This window comes from Monodelphis domestica, chromosome 3, assembly GCF_027887165.1.
Source record: "Monodelphis domestica isolate mMonDom1 chromosome 3, mMonDom1.pri, whole genome shotgun sequence".
Taxonomy (NCBI): Eukaryota; Metazoa; Chordata; class Mammalia; order Didelphimorphia; family Didelphidae; genus Monodelphis; species Monodelphis domestica.
Genome location: NC_077229.1, coordinates 509568053 through 509587643, shown reverse-complemented (window position 1 = coordinate 509587643; position 19591 = coordinate 509568053). Strand labels below are relative to the sequence as shown.

General features: G+C 37.0%; 1 protein-coding gene across 3 annotated transcripts in view; it reads left to right on the top strand.

Moving 5' to 3' along the window:
* Window positions 1-408: 408 nt before the first annotated feature.
* Window positions 409-19591, top strand: part of RAB3C (RAB3C, member RAS oncogene family) — a 350176-nt gene continuing 330993 nt past the window's right edge. Inside the window, exons 1-2 of one of the 3 annotated variants that reach the window (XM_056824878.1) lie at window positions 409-459; window positions 549-760. In XM_056824878.1, the coding sequence (XP_056680856.1) occupies window positions 743-760 (18 nt within the window). In that variant the 5' untranslated portion in view covers window positions 409-459; window positions 549-742. The other 2 variants (XM_007486358.2, XM_001365986.4) reach the window with 2 other exon arrangements.

Genomic DNA, 19591 nt, shown 5'->3' with positions numbered 1-19591 from the left:
CTGGTTGGAATAGATCATCTTTTAGTTCCCTTTCAGTTCTAAAAGCATGAGTCTATTTAAGACTATAAACTATATGTAAGTAAAAAAGGTACAAATATTATATAACTATATATACTCAGGCACTGAACCATCTGTTAATCATGGGGGAGACGACAAAGAAAATTGATTTGGCCAAAATAAATGAGGGTAGGGAGCAACAATCAATTTTTGAATAATTGTACTAGATTGTGGTGTAAGATTCTTATTCTGGGAAAGGCAATCTTGTTTTGAGGAAGTGGCAGGATAACTTAATAGTTTTTATATATAAAACAGTTTCTATTTTGTGTATTTCTGTGGCTGTGCTTCCGGCCTCTGATGATTAATGCATTCATTTATGTTCCTTGCTTTGGGTAAATCGCCCATTGCCCTATCAGCTCAAAGCCTGTGACCGGTGTCTCTGTGTGCTAATGAATGTACAAGGTGACTGGGGGAGGGCCAAGGGGGGAGGGGGTTGTACTAATGCTATCGTTTATGCTGTACTTCCTAAGAGACTGTTCGTTCTCTTGCAGCTGCCACTTCAATATACCACTGCTGCCTTCTTCAGTGGAAAAAGTCATCCATCTAAACACGGCAATCATACCCCTCCCTCGCACCCCCCTCCATTGTGTTCTGCCTTTCAATTTCTATTCTCCTTTCTGCGTGAGACCCCAGCTCCCACTCCAGACGGGGGGCGTCCTTTTGAACCTCCCAGCCTCAGATTAGAATGGAGCTTTACGGAAAGGTAAGATTTGGGGGCTCGGAAGGAGAGGGGTGGTGGGGAAGATACACTTTCTCAGAAGACTGTAGCCCGAATGGTTGCTAAGAAAAACCCTTCTTGCTCAAGTATGTTGTGGACGTAAATTACTGCTTTACATGAGTGTGCGTGTGGTTCTTTATCTTTAGTGTGTTTATGTGGGAGTTATTTTTCCCCCCTCAAAGGTTTGTCTATGAAATTAACAAAACTGTAAACCTTCCCGCTCACCCCAAGGAAATATACAAACTTTCAGGGTTTGGAGTTATGTCCAAATAGAGAGCACACTTGGTTTGTGCTTAGACTTGATACGAAGTAAGATATCCAACCTGGAATCTAAATGTGCTTTATAGGAGGGGATGATGAAGATGAAATATCTCTAGACTTGGCTGAGATGGATTCACTTTCTCTAGTGTATTCAGAGAATGGGAGGGGGAGATAAAGGGAGCGAGGGAGGCAATAGTGAGGAGGGAGGAGTAGGAGAAAGGCTAAGTGGCCAGGACCAGGGAGAGAAAAGAAGCTGTTTAAGTGTTTGCTGGGAGATGTAGTTCGCTTCTTAGCCTGTTTGACTTTGAATAGCTTTCGAGAGTAAAGCGAATGTACTACAACTCCCAGAGGAAAGCGGGGTCCTTGGTAAATTCGCGCGTGCGGCAGGAGGGACAGCTCCGGTGCTGATGTTGAAGCCGGTTAGCAAACATCAGAGTGTATGTTCAGAGTGTGTCGTGTCGAGAGGGTGTGTTGTGCATGCATGATCACTCCGCTAAATCTAGAGCTGTTTTAGATTGAGCTAGCGCAGCATTTGACGGAGATAAAGGAAGGACACGTTGTTGACAATGAGACACGAAGCGCCCATGCAGGTTGGTCTATAAAAGTGTTATGCATGAAGAGAAGGGAGAAATGGGAAAGGGTAGACAGGGGAGAAAAATAGAAGGGAGAGAGGGCAGAGGGGGGAGAGGGAGAGAGAGAGGGAAGAGAGAGAGAGAGAGAGAGAGAGAGAGAGAGAGAGAGAGAGAGAGAGAGAGAGAGAGAGAGAGAGAGAGAGAGAGAGAGAGAGAGAGAGAGATATGCTTTCCTCCTAACCCTCCTTTCTGTGAGTGCAAAACTATGCCCGACCTTTAGAAAGGGAGTGTTTGTTGCTTCCACCGGCAGAAATGCTATCTACTCCGAGGCTCAGTCATTGTGGTAGAGTGTGAATCATCTGTGCACAGTGTGCTTGTAACTAATTCTGTTTGTCTTCTTGGGTCTACAGGGTATTCATTATTTTCCTGAGCTCTGCAGGGAAAGCAATAGTGCATGTCTAGCATGTAAACCAAAGCTAACAAAAGTCAGAAGAATACAGCAATAGTGCATTTGCATTGATCCAACTGCTTGTTTTTGGCTTTTTCATTTGGTGCTCTCCATACAAATGTAGACACTTCAAGGGAATCTCAGGGAGGTCTAGATACAGCACTCTCTTAACTGAAGTCAGTTCACACCGAATTTCACTTTCTTAAGAGCCCCAGGAATGCAGATGAAAGAAATCATTACATTGTTGAAAATTCTGTTTTCTTCATGCAAGAATCACTACAAATACCAGGGGGAAATGCAAACATAGTATGGTTTAGTCAAGCTGAGACACAGTCTTTTATGTCCTTTACTCAGGCAACCTACTTATTTTATATACTCTAGAGTGCCTGAGATCATTCCATATGACTTGGGTCCATTCAATTGTCTGTTGTAATTTCCCATTTCAATCATCTACATATATTTGCTTTTTCTGATCTGGTATGTAGGTAGGTGTATTTGCATGTGGGTTTTCCCTAAAATGTTAGTTGTAAAAATGGGTGATAGTTGCTTATTTGCATGCAGAACAAGTTAACATGAAACATCAACCGGTGCTGATTAAGCAAGGGTTATCCCATTGCATAACTGAATGGTTGCTTTATGAATGAGGTTTGAGAGAAGAATGGATGGAGCACACCATTTGGAATGTGTTGTCTCCTTTGAGAGAGAACATGTCCTGTTTGCCAAATGAAACAACATAAATATTTAACTCTAATTCCAATTTAAACACCCACCAACTGTTCTTTTTGTGATCTCAGGATTTTTAACATATGGTTTCATTTACTTTTAATTTATTTTATTGTTTATTTATTCTGAGATACATTGGCTAGACTTTAAAATGGAAAATCAATAACATTTCATTGTTTGTTGAAGGGTTATATAATGGAAGCCTGAATCAGTTATTAAAGTTTTGATTTGTTAAATGGCAGTGGTAGCATTATTTTTTCTTCTTTAAATATTTGGTTGTGATATTGTTTTCATATTAGAACTGAACATTTAAAAAAGGCTCTGCAGAAAAGAAAAAGCATAGTCTGTCATATTAATATTTGATTGTGAATAAATCTTTTAAATGATTGCTATAAGTTATAGCTATCAGGCACACCTTTAGTTAAAAGATATACTAGAACAATGAAGCTAATTTCACATTTTTTGTGATTTTCCTTCAGGATTGCTTCAGATATCAAGGAGAACTGGATTTTCAAATATTTAATTGTAAGAATCTAGTATGTGCTGAAAATGGCTTTGTTTCTAAACATTTTAAAATTAGATATAAGGCTTATAATTATCTATAGAAAATGGAATTCAGTCTATTAACAATAATTTAAAATTTTAGTTCATTTTAAATTTAAACTCAAGGAATATGGGAATGGATTATAAGTGGAGGCATAAGTTATGATTTATTTTATATATTAGACAGGAGTTTTTTGAAGAGAGAAAGTTAAATAACCAATTAAAAACATAGTAGAACTAAGTTGGAAATAGAGAAATAAAAGATTTTTCTCTTTGATCTTTTTGCCAAGGATTACACCTTAATTCAAATTAACTTGTTAACCAGTTGTAATTTCAGTGATTCCCCTTCATATATTCCTTTGGCTAATAGCAATTGATTAAATGTGATGATATGGAAATGAACCATTTAAAGACAAAGCTTTAAAAATATGACTTGTGAAAAGTGACAAATTATGTCTAAGTAAGCAGTATCCCAAACTATAATTACATAGCTAATTGTCTTTAACATATAAAATGTAATCAAGACAATTAGTTGAGGTTTTACTTATTGCTTCCACTTAAGGGCAGCACTATACAATCATATGCTTTTAAAAACATGCCTAAAATTATTCTTATTAAGCCTTCAAGAATAAGAGTCATAAGAAAAACATGACTTTACAGGTTTATTCTATTCCTAAATTCCTTTCCTTTAAAAACAAAACAAGACATTGATTAAGCTGATTTGGAGATGCTGCACATAAATGAGCTTCTAACTGATGGCAAATTTTTCTGATTTAGTTATTATCCTCAACTTAAAATAAGGGATATTTTTTCCACCTTTGGATTACATTAAAGCTTTTACCATGTCTATTTAGGATTTATGCACATTATCTTATAAATACTTTCTAAGCCTTTATTCTTTCAAAAGTAGACATAAAATAAGGACTAATAATAAGGAGCAACTGTTGTTTATTGTGAGTAGTGAAAACATCATGCACACATAGCTTTTTATATCTGTTTTTCCTTTGTAATTCTTTAAACAGCACAAATAATAGCTGTAAAGGATAAAGCAAGGAAACAATTCAGAAACTAGATATAAGAGAAATACCCAGCATGTAAATTATAGCTAATGCATTTCCTAGTTCAGCTCATCAGTCCTGGAGATTAATGGGAAATGGAAAATGAGCCAGGTTCTGAACTTGATGCAGAATCTGATAAAAGAAGTTCTGGTAACATGTGGTACAGAAGCCATGTTAAACAAATCTACTAGAAATCTTTAGGTTAATATGAACACCTTGTGGGGAAGTGTGAGCCATCAGTACAAGATAAATTGGCTTGAGAGCAATAAAAATTGACCTGAAACTCTGCTCCATTTAAATTGCACCAAATTTTAATCTTTTATTTGATAATAACCATTGATTAGAAACTTATTTGTGTCTATCTTGTGGACCTCAAATGCTTTAATAATCTGGCTTGTGAAAAGTGATAAACGATGTTGAAGCATACATTACACTAAACAATAATTATACAGATATATCAGATGAGGTCCCAGTTCATTTTCAGTTAGCATTACACAGATTTTGTGGCAATTCTGAAAATTTTTTACTGTCTATGATGAATTAGTTACTCTTTTTAAGATTTACTCCTGAATATATTCCTTTTACAGCACTTGGGGCTTATTTCTGATATGAAGATACCTCACTTTAGGCAGCGAATTATTATCTTTTTTGGCCTCATGGAGAATCTAATTCCTGAAACATTGGGCAGAGTACCAAAAAAAGGTTGTAGAATAGAGTAGATATGAGACGAGTAGGTATTATAAGGATATGAGAAAGTTATGAAAAGAAGGTGGAAATCATAATTCCAAAGAAGGGAAGGGCAGAAAAACAGACAGACAGACCAACAAAGACACAGACAGAGAGAAAGAGCCGGAGACTTTGGGAACTTTCCAGTCCCATGAGAAGTCACAACAGTTGACAGGAGGAGGAGGAATTCCACAATGTAGAACTTAGTAAATATGAATATTTTTATTCCAAAGGTCACTAAGATCTTTGAACATGAAATTCTTTGTTTTATTCTCTCTCTCTCTCTCTCTCTCTCTCTCTCTCTCTCTCTCTCTCTCTCTCTCTCTCTCTCTCTCTCTCTCTCTGTCTCTCTCTCTGTCTCTTTGTTTCTCTCTCTCTCTCTTCCCAGAAAAAGACAACAACAAAGGAATTAATATTCAAAAAGCTTAGTGCCCTTTGGAATGAAAACATTCAAATTTACTAATTCCCACATTGTAGAATTCCTCCTGCTCCTATCACAACGTCTAATGGCCAAGGAAAGATTCCAAGTTTTCTCCAAAATGATAAGGAATAGAACACATTTTCAATCTCATAGAAAATCAGGGAATTTCTGGAAGGTACTTTAACAGTCTTCTAGTTCAATATATACCTAATGCTACAATCCTTTCTATAACATTCCTGGAATAGTCTTCTGGTTTAAACTTGAAGACCCCTTAAGGCAGGAAATTTAATCACCTTTGAAAGCAGCTCATTCCACTTTGGAACAGGTTGAATTTTTATTTTTTCTTGCCTTTAGTTGCAATATGCTTCCTTTTACACATTGGTCCTAATTTTCTTTTTGGAACCAAGCAGGTCACATCTATTTCTTCCTTTTGTAAAACTGCTGTCATGTTATCCTCTAAGTCTTTTTTAAGATACGTGCATCCTTATCCACTTTCTTCAATTAATCCTTATGTGATGTGGCTTCTGTTCTCTTGAACATTCTGTTCTATCTTCACAGGTAGTGGTGTACCTTGTCAGTAGCTCCTCTTATATGTGACACCCAGAACTGGATACAGTATTTCAAAAGAGAACTGATTAAAGCAGAAATTAGAGGGGCTTTCACCTTTCTTGTTCTGGACATTATGCTTTTATTAACACCAGTAACAACAGTGTTATCTGTTTAATGCTATGGTACATTGTTGAGTCATGTTGAACAAACAGTTAAACTAGAATTCTGAAAAATTTTCCCCATAAACTGGTATTTTAATCATTTCCTCCGTCTTGTACACATATTTACCTTCCAATTTCATTCAATTGCATCTTATTAGCATCAGATTTTGGGGTCTTTATTTTGTTATTTAAAGTATCCATTATCCCTCACAATTTGGTGTCATCTGCAACTAAGATATGCATGGCCATTGATGCTTTTAGTATTGTACTTGGCAAAAATGTCAAATAAAAGAGGGCTGAGACAAGAGCCCTGCAGCACTCCACTAAAAACATCCATCCAGATTCATATTGATATTGATTACATTTTTTATTGATATTGGCTTAAATGATTAGCTAGATTTAGCCAGCTAACCAACATCAAATCCATATAGTATCATTCATACCATGTTTCTCCATCTCGTCCTTAAGGATGTTGGGAGAGACTGTCAAGTGAAATCCAGGTGTAGGTCTATGCCATTCTCTTGATCTATCCTGGTTTAATAACCTTGTCAAAAGCAGAAAATGAGACTCAAGTGACGACTTATTGCTAATGAATATAGAGTGGCTTTAGTAAATATCTTTTTTTCCTAAGTATTCACAAACTATCCTTTAATAATCTGCTCTAGTAATTTCAAACAATAATTGACTTCAAACTTATTTTTTGAAAATTGCTTCTCTCTGTGATAGACACCAAAGTGCTGACTGTAGAGTCAGGAACACCTGAATTCAATTCCTATTTTAGATGTTTACAAGTTATGTGATCATAGATGTTATTCTGAAACTTGGTGTCCTTTTGTAATTAAAACAACAACTTCATGGTTGCTTTGAAAATGAAATGAGGTGTGTAAATGCTTTGTAAACTATTGTTTTAATTTACATTTTAAACATTGGAACAATTTCCCATCTCTATTTCTTCAGTACCTCCTTTATTTTCTTACCTGTCACTAAAGAGGCACTGTTGAAGTCAACCCTAATAACTCCATCTCTCCTCCCCTGATAGGAATTGTGCTGTAGTGCCTAAGAATAGAAATTATTCAATAGTTGCCAAGTTCTTCCTTTGGGCAAGTTTGGGGAACATTCTCACAATCTTGATTTCCTGGTGATTAGAAGTTATACATTCTTCTCCCTCTGTCCACCTTCTAGAGGTAAATTCCTCTTTGTACTCACCTGGCACGTATGTGTGTGGGTATGCATGGTATGCATTTAGATGGCTGTCCTTAGCTGAGATGTGCCACTTCATTGGGTACAAACAAACTTATATAGATGTACCAGTCTATACACAAAAACTATCATACTCATCATCTCATTCACTAAAAGTTAGGGATATTTACAAGGAATATATACACAGGCATAGTGCTAGTTTCTCCTTCTTCAGAAATGCACACAACCCTGTGATAGATTGAGAAAGACAAATGCCTTTAAGGTAGGAATTGTGGACACTGGCAGTTTTAGGGAGCCCGCCCTCCTTTTAATGTTATATAATACATGACATGAGAACCTAAAAAAAGCGCACAAACCAATTGAGCTTCTTGCAGAGAAAGCATTATGGAAATGCAAATAAGAAAAGCAAAAAAGTTTCTACTCATTTCTGCTAGATTTTCTGAAGGAGACACAAACAAGACCTTCTATGAATGCCTTTTAATTTTTCTTATTTCCATATCACTTCATTTTCTTCTGTCAAGCCATTTTTTTTCCTTTGGCAATGAACTAAAGATAGTCATAGTTTTTTCAAGCAAGGATGTAGGCTACAAGTTAATTTTTTAAATCATTACAATGTAAATACATGTAACAATAAGAGTGTCCTTTTGTTTTGTTTGTGAAGTTGTTGTTTGGTGCTGGCAATGAGAAAATTATTTTGAAGTCTAACTCTACATCCAAAGGTTTCTTTTAAAAACTTGACTTATTTTAAATTTGTTTTAATGATCTAAAGGCTTTTTTTTTTTTGACACCTTGGTGCCTAATGAGGTCCAGAACTCCCCTTTCTAATTGTAAGTGAAATCTCAGAGGATGAATGCTCTGAACCTCCCATTATGTATCACATTAAAATACTCCAACACAGAGATGCTACCAGGGAAATGACAATACTAGAAACACCCAGAATCTAGTTTCCTGTGGATGAAATAATTTTGAGTTCTGTTCTGGGATGCAAAACGTAGGCGTCCAGATTCTCTAGAGGTTGTCTCCAGAGGGGTCCTTCTGCCTAGGGATAATCAAGGCCCCCTCAGATCCTTCACCTTCAGCATATTCCAAAATGGATTTTGGAAAGACGTGTAATAATATTAACTGATATTTACATATCATACTAATATATATATATATGTTATATTCATTTTCTCACTCAAGTCTTATAACAAACTAGGGAGGCTATATATGTAGGCATTACTACTCCCATTTTACAGATAAGGTAACAGAGACTTCGTGACTTGCCCATTGAAATACAGAAAGTATATATATATATTAGAGCTATTAGTGTATTGGCAAATGTTTTATAACCAGCTCTCAGGGGGTGGAACACCAGCAATGTGGGGAGGATATACACACATGTGTGTATGTATGATATATATGTGTATATATATATATATAATACTTTTAAGTTTAATTGGCATTATTAATATTTTCTCTATAATTTCCTTAAGTTTTGACAATCAGCAAAACAATAATTCAGACATTATTTGTAGCATTTGCATATTTGTGGGTGGCAAATATTGAAAATTCAACAGTTGGTGCTTCTGGTTAGAGTACATCCTCAATAAAAGTAAGATTTGAACTTAGATCTCCCTGACATCAAGTCCTGCATTCTATCTACTTCACTATGGTAGGACATAATGATCCCATGATATGTGATTTTCTGTAACAGAACACCATCCACTGTCTCAGTTCAGCCTCCTCCCCCCCATCCTTACATTCACTTAGGAGTCAAGAAGGGTTCATGTGTTGGGTACCCTGTGTGTATGAACCAGAGTCTAGTCAGAGCTGAGTCCAGAGAAATCATTCAATGTTGAAATTGAACAAATGTTACATAAATGGTTATATCAATATTCATTTTTGATGTTTTTGAGGTTTGCTGAGCATCTAGGGCTGGGATAGCTGGATCCAGCACATCCCAGCAGTTAGAGCCAATTATTAAATTTTCAAAATGAGTATATATGTCTTATAAAATTGCAAACCTACAAATCAGGCCATGATTTGCTGTTTTGTTGGTTGTCCAAGCTTATGAAAGCAATGGAGAAAATGTTAATAATTCAGGTTAAATGTAAAAATATGTTCTTTGTATTTTTTTCCTTTTCTAGTTACTGAGTTGTTAAACAATTGCCAGCATACTATTGATCTAGGTGTTGGGGTGGGAATCTAGTTTTTTTTTTTTCTTGTTTGTTTTTTGTAGCCAATAGCAGCATAAGTGGTAGTCTTTGAATAAAAAGCAGGAGGATGATATCTAGAAGTGGAGCATCTGGCATCTTCGCAGGCAGGGTTAGACCATCTCCAGAGAGGTCAGTGGTCACAGTGGATGCTAAGTCACTAATCAGAGCTAGCAAGGGCAGACTGTTGTTGCTTCCAGATTTTTGGATTTCTACTTTCCAAACTAGAGTTTAGATTGCCTTACAGAGAGAATGTTTGACCTGGAGTCAACAAAACCAAAGTTCAAATCCACCTCAGATGCTTACTAGTTGTGAGACCCTGGGCATGAATTGCTTAACTCTGGTTGCCTCAGTTTTCTTATCTGTAAAATGAGATGGAGAAGAAAATGCAAACCACTCTAGTATCTTTGCCAAGAAAACCCTAGATGGGGTAATGGAGAGTTGGACACAACTGAAATGACTGAACCACAATAAAGAGATAGATCATCAGGCAAATTGAAAATGTTTCATTGTTACTGTAGACTATGGAAATGGAATGCATTCTATGGGAGACCAAAGAACTTTCCACATGAAACTGGGACTGTCCTAATAGCCCTAGTAGGGAAATGGTGGGGTGAGGGGGAGGTAGGTGAGTCTAGCCCTATTAATATGGTTAGGTAGGAAAAGATACAAGAAATATATCTCAAGACAATTTCCAGGGGATTGCTTGTATTGTTTTTAAGTATCAGTAAAAATTACCCAGGACCCAAATGGGCATAAACAAATTTAAGTATAGGAGATGAGAAAAATTTTAGTGGAAATCTTTAAGATGATTTTATGATCTGTTATTTCTCATACTATCTAAAATATCAAGGTGCAATAGATAGTCTGCCCCAAAGGTAGTTAGACCAGAGTTCAAGAACCAATTCTGCTGCTCATTATGCTAGTCAACTCTATAAGACTTTAATGTTTCAGAGGAGAGAATGACTTGTCTTAGTGGAGGTAATTTCCTTATCTGGGAATTCTCTTTACCAGTGGTCATCTATCCAGTCCCAATCCCTATCTTTATTTGGAGAAAATAGAGTGCTTATTTTTAAGAAATAAGAAAATCTGGAAAAATCTACTTGTTTCATGCTTGATTTTTGTTTTTGGAAATGCTTTTCCATCAACAAACATTTTCTATTTAGTTTCATTGGGGAACCATTCTCATAGTTCTCATGTTTTTTCTCGGATTGGGGTGGCATGGATATCAAGGAGTGAGACTTCAGTATATGTTGCAAAAGAGTGACTACTAAAGAATCAGAATCTCCAAAGGGAGTTAAATGAATTGCCCTTGAATACTACAATAAGCTTCTATAGAGTTCTTTCTTGGGAAGGATTGCTGATTCAATATTGGGCTTTGATGAACAGCTGATGAACAAAGACCACAAGGTTAGATTGGGTTGACTCATAGGTTGCAGAATTGGTCCCATTCACATATTGTGAAATGTAATCAGCCTCATTTTTCAGAATCCAGCCTATCCAGGTAAACTAGGCAAAGTGGCTCCCTCTGTTAAAGACACAACCCTGAGAAGCTGAGGGTGTTGTTTTCACTTTCCTGCTAGTTTTTCTAACCAATCAATGGGGAGGAAGAGTAGCAACTTTTGGGAAATCCTATCTGTTTTCACTTTCATATCTCCGGGTGCAAGATTTGGAGAAAACTTCCCTCTAATTGTCTGGTTATCTTCTCATTGCCTCCACCCCACCCTAACTTCTATTTTGATCATTCCCTTGGGAAAGAAAAACCAAACCATGATTGCAAATGACATTTGACAAAAAGAAAACAAGACTTTGCAAGAAGAAAGGACATATTTTACCCCGAGAAAGTATAAAAATACACACACACACACAAACACTTTTTTTTTCCTTCTTAAGTTCTGGAAATAATTGAGAATGATACATTTTTGTAGATTAAGAACAAATCCCTTTTTTTTGGAAATGCACAACAGTAGAATTGGAAAGGACTCTGGAGACTAATATACTCCCCTTATTCAATAGATAAGAAAATGAGAGGCAGGGAGATGAAGTCATGTATGGCTTATAGACATCAGAGACAGGACTTGCATCTAGTGCTTCTGATGTGGCCATTCATTAACCAGGTTTTGTGGCTATATTGTGATATCTACATATGGAAAGTAGAGGCATAAATGTTTTACCTGGTTGCACATGTAGAATCTATATCAGATTACTTACAATAAGTGGAAGGGAATGAGGGAGAGAATTCAGAACTCAAAAAAATGAATATTAAAATTGTTTTTACATATAAATGGGAAAAATAAAATATTTTTAGAAAGTAAAGGTGTCATGGAGTTTTAATTATTTTTAACCTTGAAGTAGGAAGGAAACAAGAATTTATTAAACACCTATTTGTACCACACTGTGCTAAGTATATTATAAATACTATTTCATTTGATCCTCACAACAAACCAGGGAGGAAAGTATTATTATTATCATTCCCATTTTACAGTTGAGAAAACTGAGACAGAGGTTAAGTGACTTGCCAAGGGTCACACAGCTAGGAAGTGTCTGAGACTAGGTTTAAACTCAGGTTTTCCTGACTTGAGCCTCAAGCTTTATTCACCATGCCACCTAGGTGCCTCTGGGAACCTTCAGAAATTTAGTGGCTGGTTATATTCCATATTTGGAACTTCACAGAAATAACTACAGTTAGGTTTTTATTTACTTTGCTTTTCAAATGTATTCATTACATCAGTAAAATACCAGATGGACTACATTGGGTACTGAATCCTGTTGCTACACAGGTTGATACAGCATAGTCTAGTTTTCATTTTATGGTTGGCATTAGTCGTTGAGGTGAGAGAAGAAAGGAAGCAGAATATTTTAAGTATCATGAAGTATCATTGTTTTTTTCTCTCTTAATCCATATGCTTGTCTTCTAAAGTTAATGGCACAGCCCCATGTTCAGCCCCAAATATAATTTCACATCACTGCTTTTTCTTATTTGCCCAATTGCTGCTAATGTCTTAGAATAGCTGATTAAGATATTAAATAGCGTACTGGACTTAGAGTCAGAAATCCCCGTATCAAATCTTGCCTCATATTTACAAAGCTTGTGACTATGGACAAGCCATTTAACTTCTTTGTACCTCAGTTGCCAGAGATGTCAAATGAGAGGGTTGAACCAGATCACCTCTAATGTCCCTTCTAGCTCTACATCTTTTGGTCTTATGAACTCACCCTCCCAAATTAACTTGTATTTATTTAGCATTTGTCATATGTTATATATATTAACTCCTTAGTTACAATGTAAGCTTGAGAGCAGGGACTACTTCATTTTTTTTTCTTTGCCTAGTGGCTCACTTGATTCCTAATTTAGTTGTCACTAAGAAAGAGAATGTGAAGGAAGGTGCAGGAGTGAGTTGATGAAAAGTGGACATGAGCTCTGTGACTTAAGGCCAGAGTCAGGAATGATACAAAAGTGGATACATGAGGCCTTGCCCCCTGGCTTCTTGGTGTAGAGTTCTCTATTTCCCTCTCAAAGAACTCATATGGCTCTAGAAGGCCATCTCCAGTTGCTGTGCAGGCATGAAATAAATGTTATCCTGAGCTGCAAAAGGGGAAATTGGGTATTATCCATAACAAAGAGAATTTGTAAGCTTCTCTGAGGACAAGAACACCTTTGCTTTTGTTTACATCCCCAGTGCTTGATAAGATTCCCAGCACCACATAGTAAGCGCTTAATAAATATTTGTAGACTGATTTATTTTTAGCAGCTCTGTCTCTCTCCATCTGTCTCTGTCTCTCTGTCTCTGTCTCTCACCGGCTCTTCTCTCTCTGTCTCTATCTCTTCTCTCTTCTCTCTCTCTGTCTCTCTGTCTCTCTGTCTCTCTGTCTCTGTCTCTGTCTCTCTCTCTCTCTCTCTCTCTCTCTCTCTCTCTCTCTCTCTCTCTCTCTCTCTCTCTCTGTGTCTCTCTTCCTCTGTCTGTCTGTCTGTCTGTCTGTCTCTCTCATAATTTTGCCCATTCAAATGCACTTTTAAAAATCTCCCTTCTATACCTCAGAGGATCCATGATTGAACCAGTGTGGGCACTTTCTTTCCTCATATAATTTGTACCTCACCCACGCCTTACCATCCTTTGTGATTCTTGTTCTTATTTTTTCAGTAACTATTTCATAAGTGATCCATTCAGTGTATTGGAGGCCTCTCTAGTTCTTGTGGATTTTCCTGGATACTAATCCAGGCTATCCATCTGCTATTCTTCTCTCTTGCTGCATGGCCAGTCCACATCCTTTTCCATTCAATCATTCATGCTCATGATGAGGTCATTTATGCTATCTCTCATGCAGAATTCAATGATATCTTTTAAAGTTACTTAAAAATTCTGATAACTAACATAAACACAGTTTGGTTGGCTCTCTCTGTGTCAAGGGCATGCCCATCCATACCTAGAGGGAAAGAAAAAAGCCCTCATGTCCTTCCATAGATTTCCATTTGTCCTAGCTCTGAGCTTGTAGCTAGAGGAGGAGACAATGAACTAGTTGCTCTTGGGAGAAAAAAAATCTTCCAGGTCACAGTTGATTTGCATAGTGGTAGTCCAACACATCCATAAAAGAGAGTCAGGATGACATTCTACAGAATGGGGGTGGAGAGAGGCTTACTGTCAGGGTGAATTCTAGACACACCCCTGGAGAGCCTTCAGACAATTAGGAAGGAATAATGCACTTAGGCTAAGGAAGCATTGCCTGCCAAGGGAACCCAGAAAAGAGCAGAGGAGGTGGAGATGATTATTGCTCCTTCCCTGTGGTAGCAGAAAGATAGAGGGAAATACAGGAAGAGAATGGGTCTGACTAATACCTTGCCTTAAACCTATATATAGTTCTTGGTTTCTAAGGTTTTTTTCCCATATTTTTGCACACAGTTACATTTACACTCATAATAACCTTGTGAAGTAGTGATTATACATCTTTGAAAGATAAGAAAAAAGGGGAAAAAAGGGATTTTCAAGATTTTGCTAACCTTCCAAGTCAGTAATAGTGATGAGTTGGAAAAAACCCTGGGCAGGGAGCCAGGAGATCAGAGCTTTACAACTCATCTTTTGCGTATGCTCTGGCAAAGCATTTCACTTCTATGGGTTAGTTTCTTCATCTGTAAAATGAGGGAGTTGCACTAGATGACCTCTGAGAAGTATTTTTTAAGTGACACTGGGGAGTCCTAGCATCCATAGGGATGGAGAGGACGACAAGTATGGCCTTCTGTAAGAGGTGGCACTTGAACCAAGTTTGAAAGGCAACGAAGGTTCCTTCTTGGCGGCAACTAAGTGACTCAGTGGATAGAGCACTGGGTCTGGGATCAGGAAGACCTGATTTCAAATGCAGATTCAGACACTTACTAGCGATGTGACCCTGGACAAGTCACTTGATTTCTGTTGGAATCAATTCATTGGAGAATGAAATGACAAACCCAATCCATTATCTTTGCCCAAAACCCTCATTGACAATATTGAGGTGATATAGTCCATTGGGTCATGAAGAGTTGGCTATGGCTCAACAACTGAAAAAGACGTGTTCTTTCCAAACCTGTGTGTCTTGTTCTTGCCTTTGAACCTGGAGTGCCAAGAATTTTGCATGGCATAGAATCAGTTCTGTATATTGTTGTGAAGTAATTTCCTTTGATAGAGTATAAGCCCCTTGAGGTCAGAGACTATTTTGCTTTTGCCTTTGAATCCCCTGTGCTAACAGTGCCTAATACAAGTAGATGTTGAATGAATATTCATTTATTAACCAAGTGATTAGATTATTATTAATTAATAATACTAATTACTATTACTATTACTAATTAGAACTCAGAACTACCACCACTCAACCATGGACCATTCAACCATGGACTCAACATGGCATCACATCCAGGTTTACAGTAAAGCTTTATAACCCAAGCTACAGGGTCCATTGATATGGAACTCTTCTTATTGGTAGAGACCATTGCCCTTTTCCTGCATGAACAATGGGGCAGAGTTGATAAGAGCTCTTGAGTATCATCTGGCTTCTAACTTTAAGAGAAAAGATGGACAATGCCAATTCTACTTCTTGTTGCTGAAAAGAGAAAGACTCTGGGATCTGCAAGAAGTTGGCATGTAGAACCTGGATCATGTCACCATTTCCAGCTTGTTGTACTAGAGACTTTTGTGAGTTCTCTTCTTTGGTGAACTGAGCTGAGATGTATCACTCTTGATGGGAAAATTCCTTCAATCTTTATCATTTGGCATCTTGTTTCATATATGTACATGTATACCTTCTCTGATTTCTGCTTTACTGTTGATTTGAATAAATGGGTTTCTCTGCTATTTGCTATGTGTGTTCATTGTGGAACTGGCTTTTGATGAGAAGTCAAGTGTTCTGGATAGAGAGGCTAATGTATCCCTTCCACTTTAAAAAAGCAATCAGGAGCTTAACTTGAAAAACTACAATTCCCAGATTAATAATATGTAAGGGAGAAGATGAATATCATTTTAGTCCAGTACAACCTGTCTCAGAGGAGAGCAACTCCTAGCTCCAACTTTCTGCTTCCCCTCCTGGCAGAGATTGAATTCTCCCTTGGAGAAGAGAGGGGGAGGAGATGCTAGAGATGTATCTATAGGAATGGCACATCAACAAGGGGTCATTTGCTTTACTAGGAATCTGAGGAGCCAGCTCCTGGCCAAAAGCACAGGAGTACACTTAGATGTGGATCTCCAGTCAGAGTCTGAGAAAAACAAACAATCTAATAGCAGAAATGCTGCCCAATACCAAAACTTATAGAAAAAGGTTTATTCACAAGAGGGAGACACAGACTGGAGTCAATGTGACATCATTTGGCAGATGTTTGAAAATACCAGGTACTAGTGTTTCCATTCATCTAAAGATTGTTTGAAAATATCACTTCTATCTGGGAGGTTTGAATGGTAGTTTTTTTAGGATATTTACTTCTACAGCAAGAGAGCTACCTCTGTCACTTCAGTAATAATCACGAGAAATGTCTGCTTTTATTTTCAAACTTAATTTTCAAATTTAATTGTTTTTACAGGGCACTCTGAAGGTTTTATGTGTAGATGAAGGGATGATTTAATCCTTGGTCCATTTTTTGAACCATAGAGTTGTCAAATTAAATTGCTATTACCTACAAACCCCTTTGATAGTCAATGCTGTCAAATTTCTTTACTTTTATATCCCTGAGAAACTAGGGCTGCCTTATTCTCTAATGCTTTTAGCTTACTTTTGAAGCAGCTTTTCTTCCATTATTCTGAACCTTTTCTTTTTTTCAAATGAAGCACTATTTCTGGTTGAGTTGATTAAGAATTACACTGTATTGGTCTGAACCTAGGCTGCCTCAAACATTGATTATATTCCTAAAGTTAGATTCTTTTGAAAGAAAAATAATAATCATGCATTTATCTACTGAGGAAATATATTCAATTAAGAAATAAAATGTGGTAAAGTATCTTCTATCATTATATGTGGATATGATTCAACAAGTATTTATTAAGTGCCTCCTGCATTTTATAATAGAAGTATTGAACATGGGGAGAAAAATATTAGGGGAAGGGACTAAAATATAACTGGGAAATATTGAACAAAAATAAAATTTAAAAATAAAGCATAGATAATATTAATACATGTTTTTTAAGTCAATATATGTACTGATGTATAATGGCTAGTGTTTCTATTTAAGTTTCACATCACTGGTGCAAAGTTTTGTTCTAGTCACAGGGTATACAAAGACAAAAGAATATATACAACAGAAACAAAATAAGTGCAAGATAATAGGAAGGTGGTGAGGGTTGGAGGAGGCCCTAAAACTGGTGGCAGGGGTAGGGAAGAATCAAGAAAGCCTTCATGTAGAGGGAAGCATTCAAGAAAGATCTTGAGGGAACTAGGTATTCTAAGAAGTGAAAATGAGGAGGGAGTACATTTGAGATTATTTGAAAAAAATTTTACAAAAGAGAATATTGGATGATGCCCCATAGAAGGATTCATGGAAAGGCATAGGCAGGACTATACAAAATGAGGAAGCATAGATAGGTTGCTCTCAGCATGACTGAAGAGAATGTCCATTTCTCTGAAAGCAGATTCATCATATGATCAAATAGAGCATATAGAGTATATAATTAATCTCCTTTATGCACTGATGTGATCACGACTACAATTATGCATCCCTCCAAAAAAATAAAAACCTTCAATGACTCATTAATGGTTACTGAATAACATTCAGATGCCTTTGTATGAAAGTTGAGACCCTCAACAATTAGACAATATTATACCTTCCCAGGCTTGCCTCCCATTATTCCCCTCCATTCACTCTACTAAAACTCAAACTAAACTATTTGTTATCCTCTGGTTATGCCTTGTACTTTCTTCATTGCCTGCCTTTTCTCATTTTGTCCTTCATGCCTGGGAAGCCTTCCTTTTCTTTGTTTATCTCTTTAATTTCTAACCACTCTTTTTTTTTTAAACCCTTACCTTCCATCTTGGAGTCAACACCGTGTATTGGCTCCAAGGCAGAAGAGTGGTAAGGGTAGGCAATGGGGGTCAAGTGACTTGCCCAGGGTCACACAGCTGGGAAGTGTCTGAGGCCAGATTTGAACCTAGAACTTCCCGTCTCTAGGACTGGCTCTCAATCCACTGAGCTACCCAGCTGCCCCTCTAACTACTCTTTAAAAGCCACCTCATTCATGAAGAAATACCTTATCCCTGTTTGTTTTTTTCCCCTCAGTGACTATAATGCCTTGTTCTTCATATAAACCTTTTTCATAAATTTCTAATGAATTTATCTTATACTTGTAGTTATGTTCTGAATTTATATTTCCTCTACTATATATATAGCATGATGTTCTGCTCATATAATGCATAATCTTCATAAAAATATTGAATGAATAATGAAATAAACAAGAAAAACAATAGAAAAAATGCCCAGGAATAAATGGGATTGACCAATGTCCACAGCTCTTCAACTGCTCTAAATTGTCAATGCTTCTTCTCTGACAGGAATGATTGAGATCCAGGGCTACAGACAGTTAGAAGTTCAAACCTAGTCTCAGATACTTCCTAGCCATGTGATCTTGGGAAAATCATTTAACCTCCATTGCTTAGCCCTAATCACTCTCCTGTCTTGGAACCAATACAGAGAATTAATTCTAAGGTGAAAGGAAAAAGATTTAAAAAAATACCTATTTTGAATGGACCTATACACAAACATACAATCACACAGCTGGAATTTATTAGGTTTTGTGTGGAGAATATTGTCCTCTGCATACATGTATACATTTATGGCTTTCTCTACTGAAATCATGACAGATTGCAAGATTTTCAGGAGTATTATGTAAAGAAATTAGTAGTATAGTGTCCCAGCTTTGGCCAAGCCATTATAGACAGAATTATAATTTTCTAATTTTCTGAGAATAAGGAGCCTTTCTGCATTGAGGCAGGGACTGAGGCAAGGTCTGACCCTTTCTTCAAAAATGCCTAAAGATATTCTCCATGGACCCCTAACCTGACAGAATATGGAATGGGGTTGATAATGGGGCCAGGAGTGTAGGAAAGTACAGCATCACCCAATATGTTATATTTTCTTTAAGAAGATTGTTTTAGGGGCTTGTGAAAGATCAATCTAAAAACTGAGAAGAATGGATTTTTAAAAATATTTATTAGAAACTTCTCTACACAACCTGGGTACATTTGGCAGATATTAGGACTGGAGGCATTTTTCATTAGTTTGGTATGAGAAACTTTTATCTTCAGGAAGAGAAACCATATAGAATATTATAGTTTGCCACAAACCTTGCCTCCAACAAATCTGTCATCAATGGTAAAGGAATATTCCTTTGTGGTTAGATCTGGATATCAAGAATCTTAAGCCCGCTCCTGCCCTTTATTGACAAACTTATCAGTTGGTTAGGGGGTGGAGATCTAGGTAGCACAGTAAATAGAGAGGCAGACCTGGGGTTGGG